General features: G+C 41.6%; 2 protein-coding genes across 3 annotated transcripts in view; one reads left to right on the top strand and one right to left on the bottom strand.

Annotated features, from left to right (window-relative positions):
* The first annotated feature begins 1406 nt into the window (after window positions 1-1406).
* Window positions 1407-3328, top strand: LOC110534299 (fatty acid-binding protein, intestinal). Its single transcript, XM_021619074.3, has 4 exons — window positions 1407-1504; window positions 1909-2081; window positions 2605-2712; window positions 3048-3328. The coding sequence occupies exons 1-4, from the start codon at window positions 1438-1440 to the stop codon at window positions 3096-3098; spliced, it is 399 nt and encodes a 132-aa protein (XP_021474749.1). The 5' UTR covers window positions 1407-1437; the 3' UTR covers window positions 3099-3328.
* Window positions 3329-3512: 184 nt separating this feature from the next.
* The window catches only part of LOC110534297 (ubiquitin carboxyl-terminal hydrolase 53), a 55670-nt gene continuing 36865 nt past the window's right edge, over window positions 3513-22317 (bottom strand). For both annotated transcript variants that reach the window (XM_021619071.3, XM_021619073.3), the window contains exons 16-19: window positions 16829-16907; window positions 15815-16698; window positions 15448-15536; window positions 3513-7530 (exon numbers count right to left, since the gene is read on the bottom strand). In XM_021619071.3, coding sequence (XP_021474746.2) covers window positions 15460-15536; window positions 15815-16698; window positions 16829-16907 — 1040 coding nt within the window. In that variant the 3' untranslated portion in view covers window positions 3513-7530; window positions 15448-15459. The remainder of the gene's footprint in view (window positions 7531-15447; window positions 15537-15814; window positions 16699-16828; window positions 16908-22317) is intronic.

The raw sequence follows: 22317 nt of genomic DNA on the forward strand, positions 1-22317 counted from the left end.
CACCATGGCCTATTTATTGCCTTAACTCCCTCATCCTACCTCATTTGAACACACTCTATATATACTTTTTCTACTGTATTATTGACTCTATGTTTGTTTATTCCATGTGTAACTCTGTGTTGTTGTATGTGTCGAACTGCTTTTCTTTATCTTGGCCAGGTCGCAGTTGTAAATGAGAACTTGTTCTCAACTAGCCTACCTGGTTAAATAAAGGTTAACTAAAAAATGAAATACTACTACTGTACTACTACTACTACTACTTGTGGCCAGCAGCATACCACCCTGTATACCACTGCTGGCTTGAAGCTTAAGCAGGGTTGGTCCTGGTCAGTTCCTGGATGGGAGACCAGATGCTGCTGGAAGTGGTGTTGGAGGGCCAGTAGGAGGCACTCTTTCCTCTGGTCTAAAAACATATCCCAATGCCCCAGGGCATTGTGTAGAGTGCGTCTTTCGGAGGGGACGTTAAACGGGTGTCCTGACTCTCTGAGGTCATTAAAAGATCCCATGGCACTTATCGTAAGAGTAGGGGTGTTAACCCCGGTGTCCTGGCTAAATTCCCAATCTGGCCCTCAAACCATCACGGTCACCTAATAATCCCCAGTTTACAATTGGCTCATTCATCCCCTAACTATTCCCCAGGTCGTTGCTGTAAATGAGAATGTGTTCTCAGTCAACTTACCTGGTAAAATAATGGATAAATAAAATACTACTACTAATGTACTAGTACTATTACTAATACTACTACTGCTATTACTACAACTACTACTACTATTAATGCACTACTACTACTACTGCTACTACCACTGCTATTACTACTACTAACTGCTACTATCTACTACTACTACTACTACTATTACTACTACTACTTGTTTACTACTACTACTACTACAGCAACTTCTACTACTACTACTATTTACTACTACTACTACTACTATTTACTACTACTACGACTATTTACTACTACTACTACTACTACTACTACTACTACTACTACTACTTGTCTACTACTACTACAACTTGTAGTAGGAGTAGGAGCAGCAGCAATACTGCTCTACTAAATAGATGGAAAACAGTGACTCATTGTTTATAACAAAGGAACCATCCTGCACATCCGAAGCACAGCACAGATTACATGCGGCCACAAATAACTATGTGATAGTAAAGGGCAAAGGATGTCGAAACAATAACCTTGCATATTGTATGATCATTAAAGGGACAATTACCATTGTCCCAAAACACAGCTATTGGCACTACACAGTGGAAGATAATGACTTGTGTAGCCTTGAGGAAATATGAGCTTTACACACCACATCAGCATATGAGATAGGGGAGAGCGATAAGAGAGTGAGCTAACACAGGCAGTGGTTTAAAAGGCCAAGTGGTAGGCTAAGGCAGGTCACTCCTTAGAGTAGAGCCAGTCCAACCCTTCCAGCAACCATGACCTACAACGGCACTTGGAAAGTAGACCGCAGCGAGAACTATGAGAAATTCATGGAGCAGATGGGTAAGAGATCAATAGTTTTTGGAAAATTAGTTTTGGGGGAAAGACACTTCGGCACAAATGGCCTTTTGGTGGATGTTGAAAGCAAAGACAAGTAGGCCTACAAAATGTTTACAGAAACAGGCATACAAAGTGCATTTAATGCAAATAAAGTCAATTCACTTTTTGTACCACAGGCAATTCAGTGGTGTGTTTGTATAAAAGCGATTTTTAATGCATTAAATGCCTTTAGATTAGAGGACTATGTATGTTTTCTGACATTTGACATAAGGCACTGTAAAATGATTGCATAATATCTAGCCAGGTGCTGCACTGTAGTACATACAAATGAAATATCTTGTATAGTCGTTTACGCATGGTTCAATTCGATTTGGAGTTGGACACATGGATTGTGTCTCTGTTCACAGGTGTCAACATGGTCAAGAGGAAGCTGGCCGCTCACGATAACCTCAAGATTACCCTTGAACAAACTGGAGACAAATTTGTCGTGAAGGAGGCCAGTTCTTTCCGCACGCTGGATATGGAATTTACCCTGGGAGTCACCTTTGAATATGCTCTTGCAGATGGGACAATGCTATCAGTAAGCAATGCATTTATACAGTATTATATAGTATTATATTCTTGCAGCCATACATACAATGGCTGTGGTAGAGCCTAGGCATAGTTTTTATGTTGATGCGTAAGAAGAAATTAGTAACAACATAATTGAATGGGTGCATACCACAATTCCAAAGATTTTATTCCTATCTGTTATTTCCAATAACAAACGTTTATTGCATTATTGTTCTGCGCTCGAAGCTATTCAATACTTGATAATGAGTTGCAAAGTACAGGGCACAGTCACATTGGCACTGTTCCAACATGTCCACACTAGGATACCAGTTAAAACACATTCACAATACATGTCTTCATTATGTACAGTTTGCTACTGTGCATTTAGGAACACAGGCCTGATGAAGTATAAAACCTTTCAGCAACTAGATGAATATGATAAGGAAATATTTTTCGATGTGCAGCATGACTGCAAAAAATATTACCTGGCGTGTTGCCACTTGATTCTTGGACCAGTATCATGATGAATTATTTGACCTTTCACCCCCCAGGGTACATGGGGCATGGAAGGAGACATGATGAAAGGTACATTCACCAGAAAGGACAATGGAAAGGTGCTGACAACTACCAGAGCCATTGTTGGAGAGGAACTTGTACAGGTTAGTTACCCTCTAAGGAAAATGTTATTTGCATGTGAAAAAAGTGTATATGCACCCTGTTTTACACACCCTAAATGAAAACATATTTACACTTCTGAAGAAGAAAACAGGCAGCAGACCTTGGCCAAAGTACAAATCAAATGCTTGAAAGTACCTAGCATGATTTACCTTGGAGTTTGCAAGGTTGGGACAATTCCATTGGTTTAATTATACAGGGCAAACCAAATCAAGTGCAGCATTTGACAGAAGTATTTGTCATGGATATGGATTTGAACCAGGTCTGGTTGTAGGATATTTTTGTTGTCATAATAAAATATATACTCTTCCTCCAACAGAGCTACAGCTATGATGGAGTCGAAGCCAAGAGAATTTTCAAGAGGGGTTAGAGGAAACCGATCAAACAATCCAACCACTAAGACCAAGAAGAGCTACGTTCAAAACCAGAATGATACCATTTTACAACCTTTCTGAAGCCACTGGACCACTTTAGGTCTTTGTAACGCCAACATCATTTTTAGCTGTACAAGAAGCACTGTTTGTAATAGAAATGTGTAAAGCAGGTTTTATTTGCACTTCAAGTTTTGATATTTTAAGAAGTAAACACATTTTTGAATTATTTATGGACTGATTTTCTCATTTTCTCAATGTCCACAAAATGTATACAGATATTTGTGAATATTCAAGATTAGATGAGTGCAAGCACACTAGCGCAATACACTATTGCCAATGACTGTGACTCACTGTTGTCAATCATCAATGGAAATCAAGTGACTGCAAAAACCAGAGGCATACAAAAAACGTTTAGTGATTGCATAATTTTAAGTTTATTAAACAATGAATAAAAATAAATGCATAGGCATCTCCAAAAATATAAAGTGTACACAGTCAGCTATACTGTACATGTTTCTTTTCAAATGGAACATGTTAAACCTTCTCATGGAAAAAATGCAAAGGCACTCCAGATATAACAGCAGAGCAATATATACAAAATCCATACTCCCAAAAATACCCAGTGAGAAAAACAATTAAAACCTTTCCGCTGAAGCAAGACTTACATAAATAAATAATAAACTGTATATTACATGAATATATTAATGTAAAGCATTGAAATAACCAACTTTACAACAAGCAAATAAAAACACTACTAGTGAGAACTGGGAACACAGTTAGTTTCATGTTGAGCTCAAAAAGATTAAAGAGGATTCATATATCAACAGCCTAGGAACCTTAGTGGGCAAATACTATGACATCCATTGTTATTACTGTCCCGGTTTGTTGAGTCTTACCCCAAATTATTTGAATGCCAAAATGTCATAACAAAAAATGAAATTTACCAGACATAATGGCAAAACCATTAATTTTGAAGCAGCATGGATTTAAATAAATTACAAAAATCAAATGACGGATCACAATTGGATTACATTTTGTTTTGATAACTGAAAAAGGACAGCCAAGATGCTAAGTTTTCAATAGCTTTTTTCTCTTAAAGATTTGTGCACATAGACGCAGCACTACATTTTATGCTGATGAATGTAAAAGATTCTAATATCGGGGATATTGACTTGCATTGAATTTGTGCCATTAGATGGTAAAACGTTTGCATTTGGAGACAGTGGCCAGGTAAACAAAACCAAAGCACGGATTGCTGTCTCACCTTGTCCATAGACTGCATAGACCAACATGTAATTTTGTAATTTGGGTGAACTATCCCTTTAAATAATTTTTGTTCTTCTGAAAGTAGCAGGGTTTTGTTTTTGGTTCTGCCCAACCATGTAATTGCTTTACCTGTTCTTTGCACACATTGCAAATGGATAGAGGAACATTGCAATTAAAATAAATCATTACGTTAATGAATCTACATACGTATCCCCAGTTAGCCGCAATGAAGTTTTGCCTATTGATGACTTAAATACCATAAAACTACAATGTAGCTCTGTTGTAATTTTTTATAACAGGCAATGGAGTTGAGATATCTGGAAAGTTTTCAAGAGACATTTTCCTCTCACCAAGAAGCACTTTGCATGAGCAAACTAACCATAACATTTTAAATATGTAATGACACATGATCCAAGGCAATTTCCAAATGCTGCAAAATTGCAACATAAATCATGAGCTGCAGTGTTCAGAAATCCCCATGGATAAAGTACCATCCCACCTATATAAAATATTACGGATAGTTTCCTCAAGCAAACTGTCACCAACACAAGTGTTATATTGTGAAGTGTTAAAGGTTAAATGCAGCTGTTTTTATCTCAATATCAAATCATTTCTAGGTAACAATGAAATGCCTTACTTTGATTGTTTTCAATTAAAATTTTCAAAAATAAACAAAAATATCTTATTAGGAATAGCAAATTCTCGAGCAAGAATTTTGCTAGGACTGCCTGGGAGTGATTTGAGCAGGGAAAAACTACAAAAAAAGATTTTTTTTTGCTTTTGCTGTTAATGGTGGAGAGGTTTGGAACTCTCGTATCTTCGACCCATCTCTCAGTCTATTAACTAATTTACTGCATGTTGATGTCACCATGGAAGGCCAATATTACCTCCCACCAAAACAGGCAGAAATTTCAGACGCTCTTTTCAAACAGCTTACACTAAAATGGTTTTCATCATTATCACAATGTCACAGTATTATTCCAACCTCATAGTGTGGAAATATATATAGAACAAGATTTTGACTGCACTGGGCCTTTAAAGTTTACACATTAGCATGATCTGAATGGTTTTATGGATCACCAAAACTGAAGCCATCTCCCATTGGGTTATTTACCTAATACTTTTCTTCCTTTAACAATGTGAAATGTGAAAATGTTGTATGTAAAAAAGTTATGGTAAAAGTTATGGTTCCTGGTTTTTGACAGGAAAATGACCCCTGACCTATCCAATGAAAACAGCATGAAATTAATTTTAATGTGAATTATATTTGTTTGGCTTCATTCAGAAACATCTAGAGGGCAACTTGCTATCGGATTTACCAACATTTAAATCAATTGCACCTTAAATTGTGATACTATGGGTGTCATTGCCAAAAACGTATTGACACAATCATGCTTACATAGTGTCCAACACTTTGGCCCGGATTCAATCCGATCGTAGGTTATAGACATTGATGAAAACATATTGACACAATCATGCTAGCATAGTATCCCACACCTTGGAACACTATGCTTTTTTCAGACTTACGATATTTTCCGATTGAGACAACATTAGCATTTACCGTAAATAGGATCTCCGTGAATGTGCAAACATTGGCTTTAAAAGCTGCAATAGCTATAACTCGCGATCATATTGAATCCCTGCCGTTATCTTCTCTCTAAATAAATACAATAAATAATAACAACTTAAAGGATTTTTTTTTTGCTGTTTTCAAACATACCTCTATTTTTTCCACTTACTCTGAAAGTAGTCTATGGGGCCAAAGAAACTGTCATCCACAGGTTTGATTTGTTTAAATAGCCACTATTAACAATTGGGAGTGATAGGGGCAAGCTCACCATGTTCAAAATTGCACGACCAAATCAACTCAAATACCTTCAAATCACTGGTGCGAAGGTGTCTGGCCGGCTCTGTCTGGCCGGCTCCCCTCTCTACACTGGCTTGCTAGTGCTCTCCCATTCCGTCCCTAAGAGAGGTGCATCACGTCGTGCAAGGCTTTTTTCGCTATACTCAACGTTATCTTCCTGTCCGGTTTTGGGCTTGTGTGGTGGGGGAGATCTTTGTGGGCTATACGCCGCCTTGTCTCTGGGTAGTAAGTCGGTGGTCTGTTGATATCCTTCTAGTGGTGTGGGGGCTGTGCTTTGTCAAAGTGGGTGAGATTACATCGTGCCTGGTTTGCCCCGCCTGGGGGTATCGTCGGGCAGGGCCACAGTGTCCCCGACCCCCCGTCTCAGTCTCCAGTATCTATGCTGCAATATGGAGTTTTTCCTAGCCACCTTGCTTTTACACCTGCATTGCTTGTTTTGGGGTTTTAGGCTGGGTTTCTGTATACACACTTTGTGACATCTGCTGATGTAAAAAGGTATTTATAAAGATATTTGATTGATTGAAGTCACTTCTAATTCTAATTCTGAACATAGTGAGCTTTACCCTATCATTCCTTTCACTTTTTGGTTAGCAGTGGCTAAAGTTGGTCAAGTTAGCAGTGGTTGAAATAAATCTGATGTCTCTCCTGCCCTATAAAGTACTTGCATGGTACTGTATGTGGAAAAATTGAGGCAGGTCAAAAAAGTGTAGATATAATTTAAGTAGACCCAATAACATAAACCAATTGGAATTTGGATGTCAGTTGGATACAAATGTAAAGTATGCCATGCGCATGCTCATACTGTACACATCACTATTGTTACCTCTTTATAAGTCCTCATGCAGGTTGGCTAACATTATTACAGTTGTCTATTCAGCAGGATAACAAGTATACAAACACAATGATAGTGTTTGTATTATGAGATTGCTGAATTTGCCGCTTATATTCGGAAACAGAATTTGTGTTGGCTACACAATCAGAGATGCACATTACCTTAAACCAAAAGGTATAGAGTGTATACTCAACAGGTAATCATTATATTTTACTGTATTATGACTTGGACTGCCCTTTCCAACTTCCAACTCATCTATCAACATAGATACATTTTTTCTCTGACAGTGGACTATCAAACTGTATCTTACTTTAAAATACATAGAAGTACTTCAGTAACCCACAGTGCATCAGTGATTTGACATTTGACACTGATTACAGTTGAAGTTCTGGGAGCAACACTTTTCCAGCCAGCAGACTCTTTGGCATCCAGTTCAATAGCTTATTTTATATGGACATCAGACCTATGAGTAAGAAGAGGACAGTAGATTATTATGACAGTAGATTATTATGATATGGATTATATGTGTACGCCATGAATACATTTTCACTGTTTACATTAAGAAATAAATGCCATTTAGCATACATACATTGTTTATGTATGGGTGGACGTGGGAATTGAAACCACTGTCCTGGTGTTGCAAGTGCCATGCTCTACCAAATGAGCAACAGAGGACCGCATTACTAATGTGTGTTATAGAGCTTGTTGCTAAAAACCTTTCTTGTCCTTACACACTTCTTGTATTGCAGACCTGGGTACAATATCTGTCAAATATTTTCAAATACATGGAGTTTCATTTCATTTGGTTGAGTACAATGAAACCAATGCAATATTACTAGAAGTGCACCACACAAACTATATATTTTTGATTAACAGATATTTTAAAGTATTTAAACTACTCAACCTATGTATTTGATCTAAGTCTTGTTTATTGGTTGTGCATTTTTCAGCTCTTGTTTTTGCTTGTTTAAGTTGACATTTTAGTAATTTAGTAGACACTTGTATTCAGAGCAGCTTAGTTAGTGCATTTGTCTTAAAGGCCCAATGCAGCTGTATATACAGTGCCTTGCGAAAGTATTCGGCCCCCTTGAACTTTGCAACCTTTTGCCACATTTCAGGCTTCAAGCATAAAGATATAAAACTGTATTTTTTTGTGAAGAATCAACAACAAGTGGGACACAATCATGAAGTGGAACGACATTTCTTGGATATTTCAAACTTTTTTAACAAATCAAAAACTGAAAAATTGGGCGTGCAAAATTATTCAGCCCCCTTAAGTTAATACTTTGTAGCGCCACCTTTTGCTGTGATTACAGCTGTAAGTCGCTTGGGGTATGTCTCTATCAGTTTTGCACATCGAGAGACTGAAATTTTTTCCCATTCCTCCTTGCAAAACAGCTCGAGCTCAGTGAGGTTGTATGGAGAGCATTTGTGAACAGCAGTTTTCAGTTCTTTCCATAGATTCTCGATTGGATTCAGGTCTGGACTTTGACTTGGCCATTCTAACACCTGGATATGTTTATTTTTGAACCATTCCATTATGTTTTGGATCATTGTCTTGTTGGAAGACTAATCTCCGTCCCAGTCTCAGATCTTTTGCAGACTCCATCAGGTTTTTTTCCAGAATGGTCCTGTATTTGGCTCCATCCATCCATCTTCCCATCAATTTTAACCATCTTCCCTGTCCCTGCTGAAGAAAAGCAGACCCAAACCATGATGCTGCCACCACCATGTTTGACAGTGGGGATGGTGTGTTCAGCTGTGTTGCTTTTACGCCAAACATAACGTTTTGCATTGTTGCCAAAAAGTTCAATTTTGGTTTCATCTGACCAGAGCACCTTCTTCCACATGTTTGGTGTGTCTCCCAGGTGGCTTGTGGCAAACTTTAACCAACACTTTTTATGGATATCTTTAAGAAATGGCTTTCTTCTTGCCACTCTTCCATAAAGGCCAGATTTGTGCAATATACGACTGATTGTTGTCCTATGGACAGAGTCTCCCACCTCAGCCGACAGAGATGGCCGCCTCGCTTCGCGTTCCTAGGAAACTATGCAGTTTTTTGTTTTTTTACGTGTTATTTCTTACATTAGTTCCCCAGGTTATCTTAGGTTTCATTACATACAGTCGAGAAGAACTACTGAATATAAGATCAGCGTCAACTCACCATCAGTACGACCAAGAATATGTTTTTCGCGACGCAGATCCTGTGTTCTGCCTTACAAACAGGACAACGGAGTGGATCCTATGCAGCGACCCAAAAAAATGACTCCGAAAGAGAGGGAAACGAGGCGGTCTTCTGGTCAGACTCCGGAGACGGGCACACCGTGCACCACTCCCTAGCATTCTTCTTGCCAACGTCCAGTCTCTTGACAACAAGGTTGATGAAATCCGAGCAAGGGTAGCATTCCAGAGGGACATCAGAGACTGTAACGTCCTTTGCTTCACTGAAACATGGCTCACTGGAGAGACTCTATCCGAAGCGGTGCAGCCAACGGGTTTCTCCACGCATCGCGCTGACAGAAACAAACATCTTTCTGGTAAGAAGAGGGGCGGGGGCGTATGCCTCATGGCCAACGTGACATGGTGTGATGAAAGAAACATACAGGAACTCAAATCCTTCTGTTCACCTGATTTAGAATTCCTCACAATCAAATGTAGACCGCATTATCTACCAAGAGAATTCTCTTCGATTATAATCACAGCCGTATATATCCCCCCCCAAGCAGACACATCGATGGCTCTGAACGAACTTTATTTAACTCTCTGCAAACTGGAAACGATTTATCCGGAGGCTGCATTCATTGTAGCTGGGGATTTTAACAAGGCTAATCTGAAAACAAGACTCCCTAAATTTGATCAGCATATCGATTGCGCAACCAGGGTTGGAAAGACCTTGGATCATTGTTACTCTAACTTCCGCGACGCATATAAGGCCCTGCCCCGCCCCCCTTTCGGAAAAGCTGACCACGACTCCATTTTGTTGATCCCTGCCTACAGACAGAAACTAAAACAAGAGGCTCCCACGCTGAGGTCTGTCCAACGCTGGTCCGACCAAGCTGACTCCACACTCCAAGACTGCTTCCATCACGTGGACTGGGAGATGTTTCGTATTGCGTCAGATAACAACATTGACGAATACGCTGATTCGGTGTGCGAGTTCATTAGAACGTGCGTTGAAGATGTCGTTCCCATAGCAACGATTAAAACATTCCCTAACCAGAAACCGTGGATTGATGGCAGCATTCGTGTGAAACTGAGAGCGCGAACCACTGCTTTTAATCAGGGCAAGGTGTCTGGTAACATGACCGAATACAAACAGTGCAGCTATTCCCTCCGCAAGGCTATCAAACAAGCTAAGCGCCAGTACAGAGACAAAGTAGAATCTCAATTCAACGGCTCAGACACAAGAGGCATGTGGCTGGGTCTACAGTCAATCACGGACTACAGGAAGAAATCCAGCCCAGTCACGGACCAGGATGTCTTGCTCCCAGGCAGACTAAATAACTTTTTTGCCCGCTTTGAGGACAATACAGTGCCACTGACACGGCCTGCAACGAAAACATGCGGTCTCTCCTTCACTGCAGCCGAGGTGAGTAAGACATTTAAACGTGTTAACCCTCGCAAGGCTGCAGGCCCAGACGGCATCCCCAGCCGCGCCCTCAGAGCATGCGCAGACCAGCTGGCCGGTGTGTTTACGGACATATTCAATCAATCCCTATACCAGTCTGCTGTTCCCACATGCTTCAAGAGGGCCACCATTGTTCCTGTTCCCAAGAAAGCTAAGGTAACTGAGCTAAACGACTACCGCCCCGTAGCACTCACATCCGTCATCATGAAGTGCTTTGAGAGACTAGTCAAGGACCATATCACCTCCACCCTACCTGACACCCTAGACCCACTCCAATTTGCTTACCGCCCAAATAGGTCCACAGACGATGCAATCTCAACCACACTGCACACTGCCCTAACCCATCTGGAATACCTATGTGAGAATGCTGTTCATCGACTACAGCTCGGCATTCAACACCATAGTACCCTCCAAGCTCGTCATCAAGCTCGAGACCCTGGGTCTCGACCCCGCCCTGTGCAACTGGGTACTGGACTTCCTGACGGGCCGCCCCCAGGTGGTGAGGGTAGGCAACAACATCTCCCCCCCGCTGATCCTCAACATTGGGGCCCCACAAGGGTGCGTTCTGAGCCCTCTCCTGTACTCCCTGTTCACCCACGACTGCGTGGCCACGCACGCCTCCAACTCAATCATCAAGTTTGCGGACGACACAACAGTGGTAGGCTTGATTACCAACAACGACGAGACGGCCTACAGGGAGGAGGTGAGGGCCCTCGGAGTGTGGTGTCAGGAAAATAACCTCACACTCAACGTCAACAAAACTAAGGACATGATTGTGGACTTCAGGAAACAGCAGAGGGAACACCCCCCTATCCACATCGATGGAACAGTAGTGGAGAGGGTAGCAAGTTTTAAGTTCCTCGGCATACACATCACAGACAAACTGAATTGGTCCACTCACACAGACAGCATCGTGAAGAAGGCGCAGCAGCGCCTCTTCAACCTCAGGAGGCTGAAGAAATTTGGCTTGTCACCAAAAGCACTCACAAACTTCTACAGATGCACAATCGAGAGCATCCTGGCGGGCTGTATCACCGCCTGGTATGGCAACTGCACCGCCCTCAACCGTAAGGCTCTCCAGAGGGTAGTGAGGTCTGCACAACGCATCACCGGGGGCAAACTACCTGCCCTCCAGGACACCTACACCACCCGATGTCACAGGAAGGCCATAAAGATCATCAAGGACATCAACCACCCGAGCCACTGCCTGTTCACCAGGCTATCATCCAGAAGGCGAGGTCAGTACAGGTGCATCAAAGCTGGGACCGAGAGACTGAAAAACAGCTTCTATCTCAAGGCCATCAGACTGTTAAACAGCCACCACTAACACTGAGTGGCTGCTGCCAACACACTGACACTGACTCAACTCCAGCCACTTTAATAATGGGAATTGATGGGAAATGATGTAAATATATCACTAGCCACTTTAAACAATGCTACCTTATATAATGTTACTTACCCTACATTATTCATCTCATATGCATACGTATATACTGTACTCTATATCATCGACTGTATCCTTATGTAATACATGTATCACTAGCCACTTTAAACTATGCCACTTTGTTTACATACTCATCTCATTTGTACATACTGTACTCGATACCATCTACTGTATCTTGCCTTTGCTGCTCTGTACCATCACTCATTCATATATCCTTATGTACATATTCCTTATCCCCTTACACTGTGTACAAGACAGTAGTTTTGGAATTGTTAGTTAGATTACTTGTTATTACTGCATTGTCGGAACTAGAAGCACAAGCATTTCGCTACACTCGCATTAACATCTGCTAACCATGTGTATGTGACAAATAAAATTTGATTTGATTTGATTTGATCTCTGCAGTTCATCCAGAGTGATCATGGGCCTCTTGGCTGCATCTCTGATCAGTCTTCTCCTTGTATGAGCTGAAAGTTTAGAGGGACGGCCAGGTCTTGGTAGATTTGCAGGGGTCTGATACTCCTTCCATTTCAATATTATCGCTTGCACAGTGCTCCTTGGGATGTTTAAAGCTTGGGAAATCTTTTTGTATCCAAATCCGACTTTAAACTTCTTCACAACAGTATCTCGGACCTGCCTGGTGTGTTCGTTGTTCTTCATGGTGCTCTCTGCGCTTTTAACGGACCTCTGAGACTATCACAGTGCAGGTGCATTTATACGGAGACTTGATTACACACAGGTGGATTGTATTTATCATCATTAGTCATTTAGGTCAACATTGGATCATTCAGAGATCCTCACTGAACTTCTGGAGAGAGTTTGCTGCACTGAAAGTAAAGGGGCTGAATAATTTTGCGCGCCCAATTTTTCAGTTTTTGATTTGTTAAAAAAGTTTGAAATATCCAATAAATATTGTTCCACTTCATGATTGTGTCCCACTTGTTGTTGATTCTTCACAAAAAAATACAGTTTTCTATCTTTATGTTTGAAGCCTGAAATGTGGCAAAAGGTCGCAAAGTTCAAGGGGGCCGAATACTTTCGCAAGGCACTGTATATAAATATTTACTCGTTTCTGGGTAACAATTAAGTACCTTACAGTAATAGATTTCCATTAAAATGGGCAAAATTAACTTTTCTCAAACTAAAATTTAGCTAGAATATTTTATTTGTCAAATGTCAATCATCATGTCACCAGAATAAGACCTTCGATATTTATTGTAAAGGAGCATCAAGAAGTTCATCATAACTTATTATATATAGCCTAAACTCTTTTGGTTTACCGAGTCGTAGTGGGAGGACCACACAGCATGTCATCGCGTGACTCCAAGTTTACTTCGATACGATGGTTATTATATCAATATATGTGTATAAAGGCTTTTCCACCGACATTTTACAGACACAAAAATTCACACTTCGAACAAACACATTATCGGTCGGCATTTATAGAATTGTATCGAAACTGCTCCCATCACAGCTGTGGATGGAAACATTGTTACTGTCAGCAAACATTTCCTCAATAAGTAGCAAAGTCAGTGCTTGTCCTGAGTAGTGGTATTAAACAGCTTCAATTCTAGTATACAGATTAATATATTTATTTATTGTATTTAACTAGGCAAGTCTTATTTACAATGATGGCCTACCAAAAGGCAAAAGGCCTCCTGCGGGAACGGGGGCCTGGGAATAAAATCAATACAATATAAATATAGGACAAAACACACATCACAACAAGATAGACCTAAGACAACAACATAGCAAGGCAGCAACACATGACACCACAGCATGGTAGCAACACAACATAACAACAACATGGTAGCAGCACAAAAGATTGTACAAACATTATTGGGCACAGTCAACAGCACAATGGTCAAGAAGGTAGAGACAACAATACATCACACAAAGCAGCCACAACTGTCATTAAGAGTGTCCATGATTGAGTCTTTGAATGAAGCGATTGAGATAAAACTGTCCAGTTTGAGTGTTTGTTGCAGTTCGTTCCAGTCGTTAGCTGCAGCGAACTCAGGGATGTGTGTGCTTTGGGGACCTTTAACAGAATGTGACTGGCAGAACGGGTGTTGTATGTGGAGGATGAGGGCTGCAGAAGATATCTCAGATAGGAGGGAGTGAGACCTAAGGGGGTTTTATAAATAATCATCAACCAGTGGGTCTTGCGACAGGTATACAGAAATGACCAGTTTACAGAGGAGTATAGACTGCAGTGATGTGTCCTATAAGGAGCTTTGGTGGCAAATCTGATGGCCGAATGGTAAAGAACATCTAGCCGCTCGAGAGCACCCTTACCTGCCGATCTATAAATTATGTCTCCGTAATCTAGCATGGGAAGGATAGTCATCTGAATCAGGGTTAGTTTGGCAGTTAGGGTGAAAGAGGAGCGATTTCGATAGAAGAAACCAAGTCTAGATTTAACTTTAGCCTTTGATATGTGCTGAGAAGGACAGTGCACCGTCTAGCCATTCTCCCAAGTACTAGTATGAGGTGACTACCTCAAGCTCTAAACCCTCAGAGGTAGTAATAACACCTGTGGGAAGAGGGGCATTCTTCTTACCAAACCACATGACCTTTGTTTTGGAGGTGTTCAGAACAAGGTTAAGGGTAGAGAAAGCTTGTTGGACACTAAGAAAGCTTTGTTGTAGAGCATTTAGCACAAAATCCGGGGAGGGGCTAGCTGAGTATAAGACTGTATCATCTGCATATAAATGGATGAGAGAGCTTCCTACTGCCTGAGCTATGTTATTGATGTAAGTTGAGAAAAGCGTGGGGCCTGGGATTGAGCCTTGGAGTACTCACTTGGTGACAGGCAGTGGCTGAGACAGCAGATCTTCTCACTTTATACACTGCACTCTTTGAGAGAGGTAGTTAGCAAACCAGGCCAAAGACCCCTCAGAGACATCAATACTCCTTCGCCAATAAAGTCAATAAAAATAGCAGCACAATGTTGCTTCGACTCAAGGGCAATGGTGACATCATTGAGGACCTTTAAGGTTGCAGTGACACATCCATAACCATATATACATTTATATATGTATACATATATGTAAATATATAGAGAGAGATTTTTTACTGCATTAAATGAATGTGTCCTCATCATCACCAGTGAAATGAAATTAATTTGTGCCTGCCCTTCTCTCACTGATTTTGACCCAGGCGAGTGCAGCATGTCATGCTGTAATGCACAAAATAAACTGCATCTGTATGCATAAAAGGATCTGGTCGCGGAGCCATCAAAAAGGTGCTGATAAGAGGAACTGTGACGCATGGCAATTCCTGAAAGGTCACAGTGTATCACTTACCAGGTAATATCGTCACAAATAGCCACGCTCATCCAGTCCTTTGGCTGTCACTGGGTTCCATTTTGCAGTGGGCTTATTGCTGTTATGGCCTGTTTTTGTGGAAAAAATAAAACAATATAGATATAGATGAACTCAATGCAAAAACACACATGAAAAAAAAATATATATATATATATATATTTTTTTTTACAGATAAACGTCAAAGCTAATTTTGGGCAGATGCCAGCATTTAAAATATTTGGATGCTTTATATTTCTAATTAGAGTTGTAAGTTTACTGTTGCGATCACTCGTTTTGGAACAGTGTACTTACTGTACATGACTGCCCGTAGGTGTTTTTACAAGCTGCTGTGACTGTCCAAGCTTACCTGCATCAGGCCGGGTTTTGGGTGGGTCTAGCATGGAGTGTGTGTTTGCGGGGTGCAGGTGGTGGCTGGGGTGTTCTCCGGGCTCCGTTGGTGCTTTGGGCATGATAGCTGAGAGTAGGAGGGGTCGCTGGTGATGGTACTTAAGTCTGTATGTGTCTGTCATGCAATTGTCCACGCTGAAGTACGTGGTGAGGGAAACCCCTTGGGCTACCGCTGACTCGGCTCCAGGTGGCCTGCAGATGGGGAGCCTCTCCTCGCTTTCGCCCGACGACGGGTTGCTCCTCTCTGGGTCCGAGCCCGACTTGGAGCTGGCACTCGACGAGGGCCTCTGCAGAGGGCCATTGGATTCCGACCTCTGGTTGGGGCTGGGGGTATGTGAGGCCGGGGTGGGCCGGACGCTGGGCCGGGGGCTGGTCTGGGAGGGCTCTTGGAGTAGCCTGGGACGGAAGCAATGGCGGCCAACATCCCCCTGGTGAGGGGAAGCTCGCTGGGCGGCTTTAGGGTGAGGCAGTGACGGCATGGAAGGCTGATGTTGAGATGAGGGTTCTTCCAGTTCGATATGGGGGGGTTGGTGGAAGGCCAGGTGGTGGGGGGGACAGGGGCAGGGAGACTCGGACAGAGGGGGCTTGATGTTGCTGGAGCGGTAGGCACTGTCCTCTGGTTCCGAGAGATTTCCAGCCAGGTCGTCAGAGCTGTTCCACTCCGAGCTACTGGTTTTACCCAAGCGCCGCACGGCGGGGCTGTCGCCATGGTGACCACCTCTGTTGTTGTTACTCATCTCTGGCGATCCCATCATGTGACTACTCCTGTTGTCTGAGGAGCTAGCGTCCCTCTCTAGACCTGCTCCTTTCTTAGAACTGCCAGAGCTGTATCTACATTTTCGCCTGTAGAATAGAATACAATAGAATAGAACACAATAGACTTTTTAAGTGCACAAAATATGGATGTACGCATTGACAATTAACAACATTAAACATATCAATAACAATAACAATATCCAAGTTGGTACATTACCTTGAACTTGGACTACTTTTCAGGAGATGTGAAACTTGATGGTCGCAGTTCTTTCCCTGAGTTGTCAGTTGATGTTTGCCTAGAAAACAAATAGACAAAGCTGACTCACTGCTTAGGACAAAATTCAAATGAAACCCCAAAATCATGCAACCACCAACATTTAATGGAGTTCTTTATTTACATTATTTATAAAGTATGGATAGTTTTCCCCCCACAATAAATCTTGATATTTTGTCCAAAAGGGAAAAGTAATACAACTTGGGGGTGATTATATTGAATAAATTCAATCAACAGTTAATCAGGTCTATTTATTCATGATTTCTAAATTAGGAATAAGTATTTGACATTTTCATTTAAACCTCCATTTTCTAGAGACAGATAGAAACTGACACCTAATCGCAGAGAAGAGAAATAACAAACAGAGAAACACACAGGAGAGACATTAGAGCGAGGGAGAAAGCGAGAGAAAGAGAGAAAAGGATGGACAGGCAGATGGACAGACAGAAACAGAGAGAGAAAGAGAGAAAGGGATGGACAGGCAGGTAGACAGACAGAAACAGAGAAAGAAAGAGAGAAAGGGATGGACAGGCAGGTAGACAGACAGAAACAGAGAGAGAAAGAGAGAAAGGGATGGACAGGCAGGTAGACAGACAGAAACAGAGAGAGAAAGAGAGAAAGGGATGGACAGGCAGGTAGACAGACAGAAACAGAGAAAGAAAGAGAGAAAGGGATGGACAGGCAGGTAGACAGACAGAAACAGAGAGAGAAAGAGAGAAAGGGATGGACAGGCAGGTAGACAGACAGAAACAGAGAAAGAAAGAGAGAAAGGGATGGACAGGCAAGTAGACAGACAGAAACAGAGAGAGAAAGAAAGAAAGGGATGGACAGGCAGGTAGACAGACAGAAACAGAGAGAGAAAGAAAGAAAGGGATGGACAGGCAGGTAGACAGACAGAAACAGAGAGAGAAAGAAAGAAAGGGATGGACAGGCAGGTAGACAGACAGAAACAGAGAGAGAAAGAGAGAAAGGGATGGACAGGCAGGTAGACAGACAGAAACAGAGAGAGAAGGAAAGAAAGGGATGGACAGGCAGGTAGACAGACAGAAACAGAGAAAGAAAGAGAGAAAGGGATGGACAGGCAGGTAGACAGACAGAAACAGAGAGAGAAAGAGAGAAAGAGCGAGAGAGAGAGAGAGAGAGAGAGAGAGAGAGAGAGAGAGAGAGAGAGAGAGAGAGAGAGAGAGAGAGAAATAGGGAATGGCCTATTTTCAGGGAGATAGCCTATTTCTCTCACAGTGCCGGTGAGTTGGGAGAGTAAAAGCATTTCTGTTTTTCTGAAGCACGGTGGCAGCACAGTGTTGATCTCCACCGCCATTGTCCCTGCCACCGGATCGACCAATCGGCAGACGGGCCAGCACAGCAGGAGGCAGTATGCATGCTAAATTCATCCACTTTAAAAATAGAAGCGTCTTTTTTCCCCCCACTAACCTAGAGGTCCATGCAAGGATAAAAGCTGTGGGAGACGGTTTGGCTCTAGATTCACACAGGCTTGACTGTAAGAAGGAAGCATTGCTATAAGCTAACCCATTCATGTAAAGGGATAAAACATGTTCAACTCTATGCTCTTGCATAAAACAATGAAAGAGTGCTTGCAGTCAACACTCGATCACATGAAAATTGAAAAAGGGGCCAGCACTCACTTGATTCAGTTACAATAAAAGCTTTCAATAGCTTAGCTTTTATATATTTTATGGGGAGCATATCCTACTAGAGCACACAGTGCTCTACACACAAGCTAACATATGACTAAAATGGAAACAGTCAAGTCCAGCTGCGGCATCTGAACAAGCATTTGGGGATTACTGTCAGATTAATGAATGTGGAGGGGCTTTGTGGGTGAACAGGTTAAATCAACAGGTGGACATTCTAGAGACATACAGACAACCAGCGCACAATCCAAAATGACATTCTGTTTTACATTTATTCACCCCATACTGTGTTTTCATTTTTTTTTTCTGTGACTAAAATGTCCTCTTTAGCCTCTGAACACACACAGGATAAAACGTAACTAAAATGCCATACTCTGGCCCCTCAATAATAAGATCAAGCTCTCAACATGACAACAACAAATTATAGTCAGGATGTTACTGCATTTTTATATTTTGCCTAGCCTCATTCTCCGTGTGGAAAATAGTTAGAAACCTACAGTACTACACAACACATATCCTACTGTACACTACACATGTCTGATATATTTTGATGTGACACTTACAGTATTGCTATTTACAGTAGCAACAGTTGGCCATTTGTTAGCTCGGCTCAAAATCTATTTCCACGCTAGGTTTATTTAGCGTTTTCTTCTCGGAAATCGTCTTGTTTTTTAAATAGCTAGTGCAGATTAGAACGTAAGAGATTTGAAGGGCATGGTCTTGCATGACTCACCAGGGCTGTGCAATCATGACAAAAATCCTTTGCGTTTAGGGCCTATGGCCCCATATTCAGTTGGCCATAATCTAGCGCCATTAAATCAGGGGATCAAAATGAAAAGTCCCTTAATCTGCTTTTCCTTCTTTTTTAAAGCCTATGTTTCCCTGAAACATTGGTATGGGGGAGGGGAAGATAATACTGATATATCTCTTTTCAAAACACTGAGGATTTTGTCTTTGCTCGGATGTAAATACAAAGTCATCTTATAATACAGTTTGAACATTTTATCAAGGGTTGAACTATGATAGTGTGATGGAAATGAAGTAAAACATTTCCATCACAATAGATAGAAGATACATTATGTATTGTATTGTCTTAGAACTATTACTATGATTTTGCAGTTATAATGCTAGATCTTTGCAAGAATAAACCTTGTTTTAAGTGTTCTGAGAGATTTGTTATGAATGCAACTCTTTAGGGACAGTTTGAAATACGAAAAAAATATTTTCACATGACCCTCCCCTTGCACTGTAAAATGTTCTGCACACAATCCACCTCATAAAATTAAATACAAAATAATTATTACCAACATAAACAACAATAACTGTAGCAACCTTGTGTTTATAAAACGTGGATATCGTCTTTAGAAGGTTGAGGGTTCGCCGACCACCACAGATAAGCTCACTCTCCCTGCCTGTATCTTAACACTACGACAAGAGCCAACTGCAGACAATGATCAGCTACTGTAGGGGGAATCATATTTTCAAAATGTTATTTATAATGATATAAAATATATGAAATGAATTTTCCACCAACAGGTTTCTATGCCAATGCACCACACAACCAATAAGCAAGAAATAACTGCATACCGATTACCAACTTCAAGCACTCATCATCATGGTTTGTGTCTTCAACACCACAACCAAGTAGAGTATGTCAGTCTCGAAAAAACAGAAAATACATCCCTCCCTAATCAATATCGAAGGCTTGGTTTGACAATCTCCAAATGTCATGACATTTTGTGTGTGTTTTGTAACAGTTGTCTCTTTACATTAATCGAATAGCAGTTAAGCAGTTTGGATAATGGAATTATATTCAAGTGGAGTGTATGAACGTGATAAGATAGCCGACGGGAGACTTTTGAAGTGGCCTAATCAGATTAAAACACTGTGACTAGTTGTGTTTATGCCACACATAAAAGGTAATACATTTAAAAAGTGAAATTACAAATATTTAGGCTATATTGAAGCGTTAGGTTCTAGGTCAAAGAATATCCGCTCGGATCGGAGGCAGAACACTTGTTATATTTTTGTGAGGACAGACACTGGGAGATGAGAAGCAAGTACAGGAAGTGATTTAATAGATACACGGACAAAAAACAAAACAAGAACAGCGTCTGGACAGGGGGGAAAAAACAACATTAATGCAGACAATGAGAATGAGGAAGTGACAGATATAGGGGAGGCAATCAATAAAGCAATAGAGTCCAGGTGATTCCCATGAAGCGCTGATGCGCGTAACGATGGTGACAGGTGTGCGTAATGGTGGGCCGAGCGCCAGAAAGGGGGAGCGTGAGCAGGCGTGACAACTTTCCTGAATAATGGGCCTGCTGGGAGCATAGGCCTATGTGGACACTATATAGGACGACTTCAGAGAATGATGATCGGCAACAGACAGCGCATTAGTATCAGAAGTAAATATACAGCCAGACTGTCCCGCTACTGTGCCTTTCTATAATCTGTCCTGAGTAGACCCACAACTGATCCTAATGGAATGAATGGAATGAAACATTCAAATAACAGGGCTTTTGCACCATTACAATTTACAGCCCAGAGTAGAATTTTACTCAATTGAATATATTTTTGTGTGGTGTGATTGATAGTTAACCTATTGCAGATCTTGACAAAATATTCACCTACCACGATTGTCACTATGGATAGAAGGCAGTATAGACAGTTGACTGGTAGACTACCCAGCTAGCACATAATGTTCTGAGAACCATATGTTTCTTAGAGCTTGGTGAGTGCGTGGTTGTCCTATGGTTATTTTGCATACAACCTTCCCAAAACATTCTGGGAATGGTGCAGGATACCCAGCTACTGTAGCACATACACTATATATAGAAAAGTATTTGGACACCCCTTCAAATGAGTGGATTTGGCTATTTCAGCAACACCCGTTACTGACAGGTGAATAAAACTGAGCACACAATCTCCATTGACAAACATTGGAAGTAGAATGGCCTTACTGAAGAACTCAGTGACTTTCAATGTGGCACTGTCATAGGCTACCACCTTTCCACCAAGTCATTTCATGACATTTCTGTCCTGCAAGAGCTTCCCCAGTCAACTGTAAGTGCTATTATTGTGAAGTGGAAATGTCTAGGAGCAACAAAGGCTCAGCCACTAAGTGGTAGGCCACACAAGCTCACAGAACGAGACCACTGAGCGCTGAAGCTGGTAGATGTCCTCGGTTGTAACACTCACTACCGAGTTCTAAACTCTACAAAAGCTGCCAGGAGCTTCATGAAATGGGTTTCCATGGCCGAGCAGCCGAACACAAGCCTAAGATCACCATGCGCAATGCCAAGCGTAGGCTGGAGTGGTGTAAAGCTTGCCGCTATTGGACTATTGGAATCTGACCCAATGCATAGTGCCAATTGTAAAGTTTGGTGGAGGTGGAATAACGGTCTGGTTCAAGCTAGACCCCTTGGTTCCAGTGAAGGGAAATCTTAACACTACCGCATACAATGACATTCTAGACGTGCCAACAGTTTGAGGAAGGCCCTTTCCAATTTTACCATGACAATGCCCCCGTGCACAAAGCGAGGTCCATACAGAAATGGTTTGTCGAGATCATGTAGAAGAACTTCACTGGCCTGCACAGAGCCCTGACCTCAACCCCATCAAACACCTTTGGGATGAATTGGGACGCCGACTGCAAGCCAGGCCTAATCGACCAACATCAGTGCTTGACCTCACTAATTCTCTTATGGGTGAATGGAAGCAAGTCCCGTAGCAATTTTTCAACATCTAGTGGAAAGCCTTACCAGAAGAGTGGAG

This window comes from Oncorhynchus mykiss, chromosome 10 (genome assembly GCF_057628025.1).
Source record: "Oncorhynchus mykiss isolate SJ-2025 chromosome 10, ASM5762802v1, whole genome shotgun sequence".
Classification (NCBI taxonomy): Eukaryota; Metazoa; Chordata; class Actinopteri; order Salmoniformes; family Salmonidae; genus Oncorhynchus; species Oncorhynchus mykiss.

Bases quoted from the DNA above. Each gene is read 5' to 3' on its own strand.
- LOC110534299 (XM_021619074.3), top strand. From the start codon at position 1,438: ATGACCTACAACGGCACTTGGAAAGTAGACCGCAGCGAGAACTATGAG. The intron at 1,505-1,908 runs GTAAGAGATCAA...CTCTGTTCACAG, and splicing joins GAAATTCATGGAGCAGATGG to GTGTCAACATGGTCAAGAGG. The intron at 2,713-3,047 runs GTTAGTTACCCT...TTCCTCCAACAG, and splicing joins TTGGAGAGGAACTTGTACAG to AGCTACAGCTATGATGGAGT.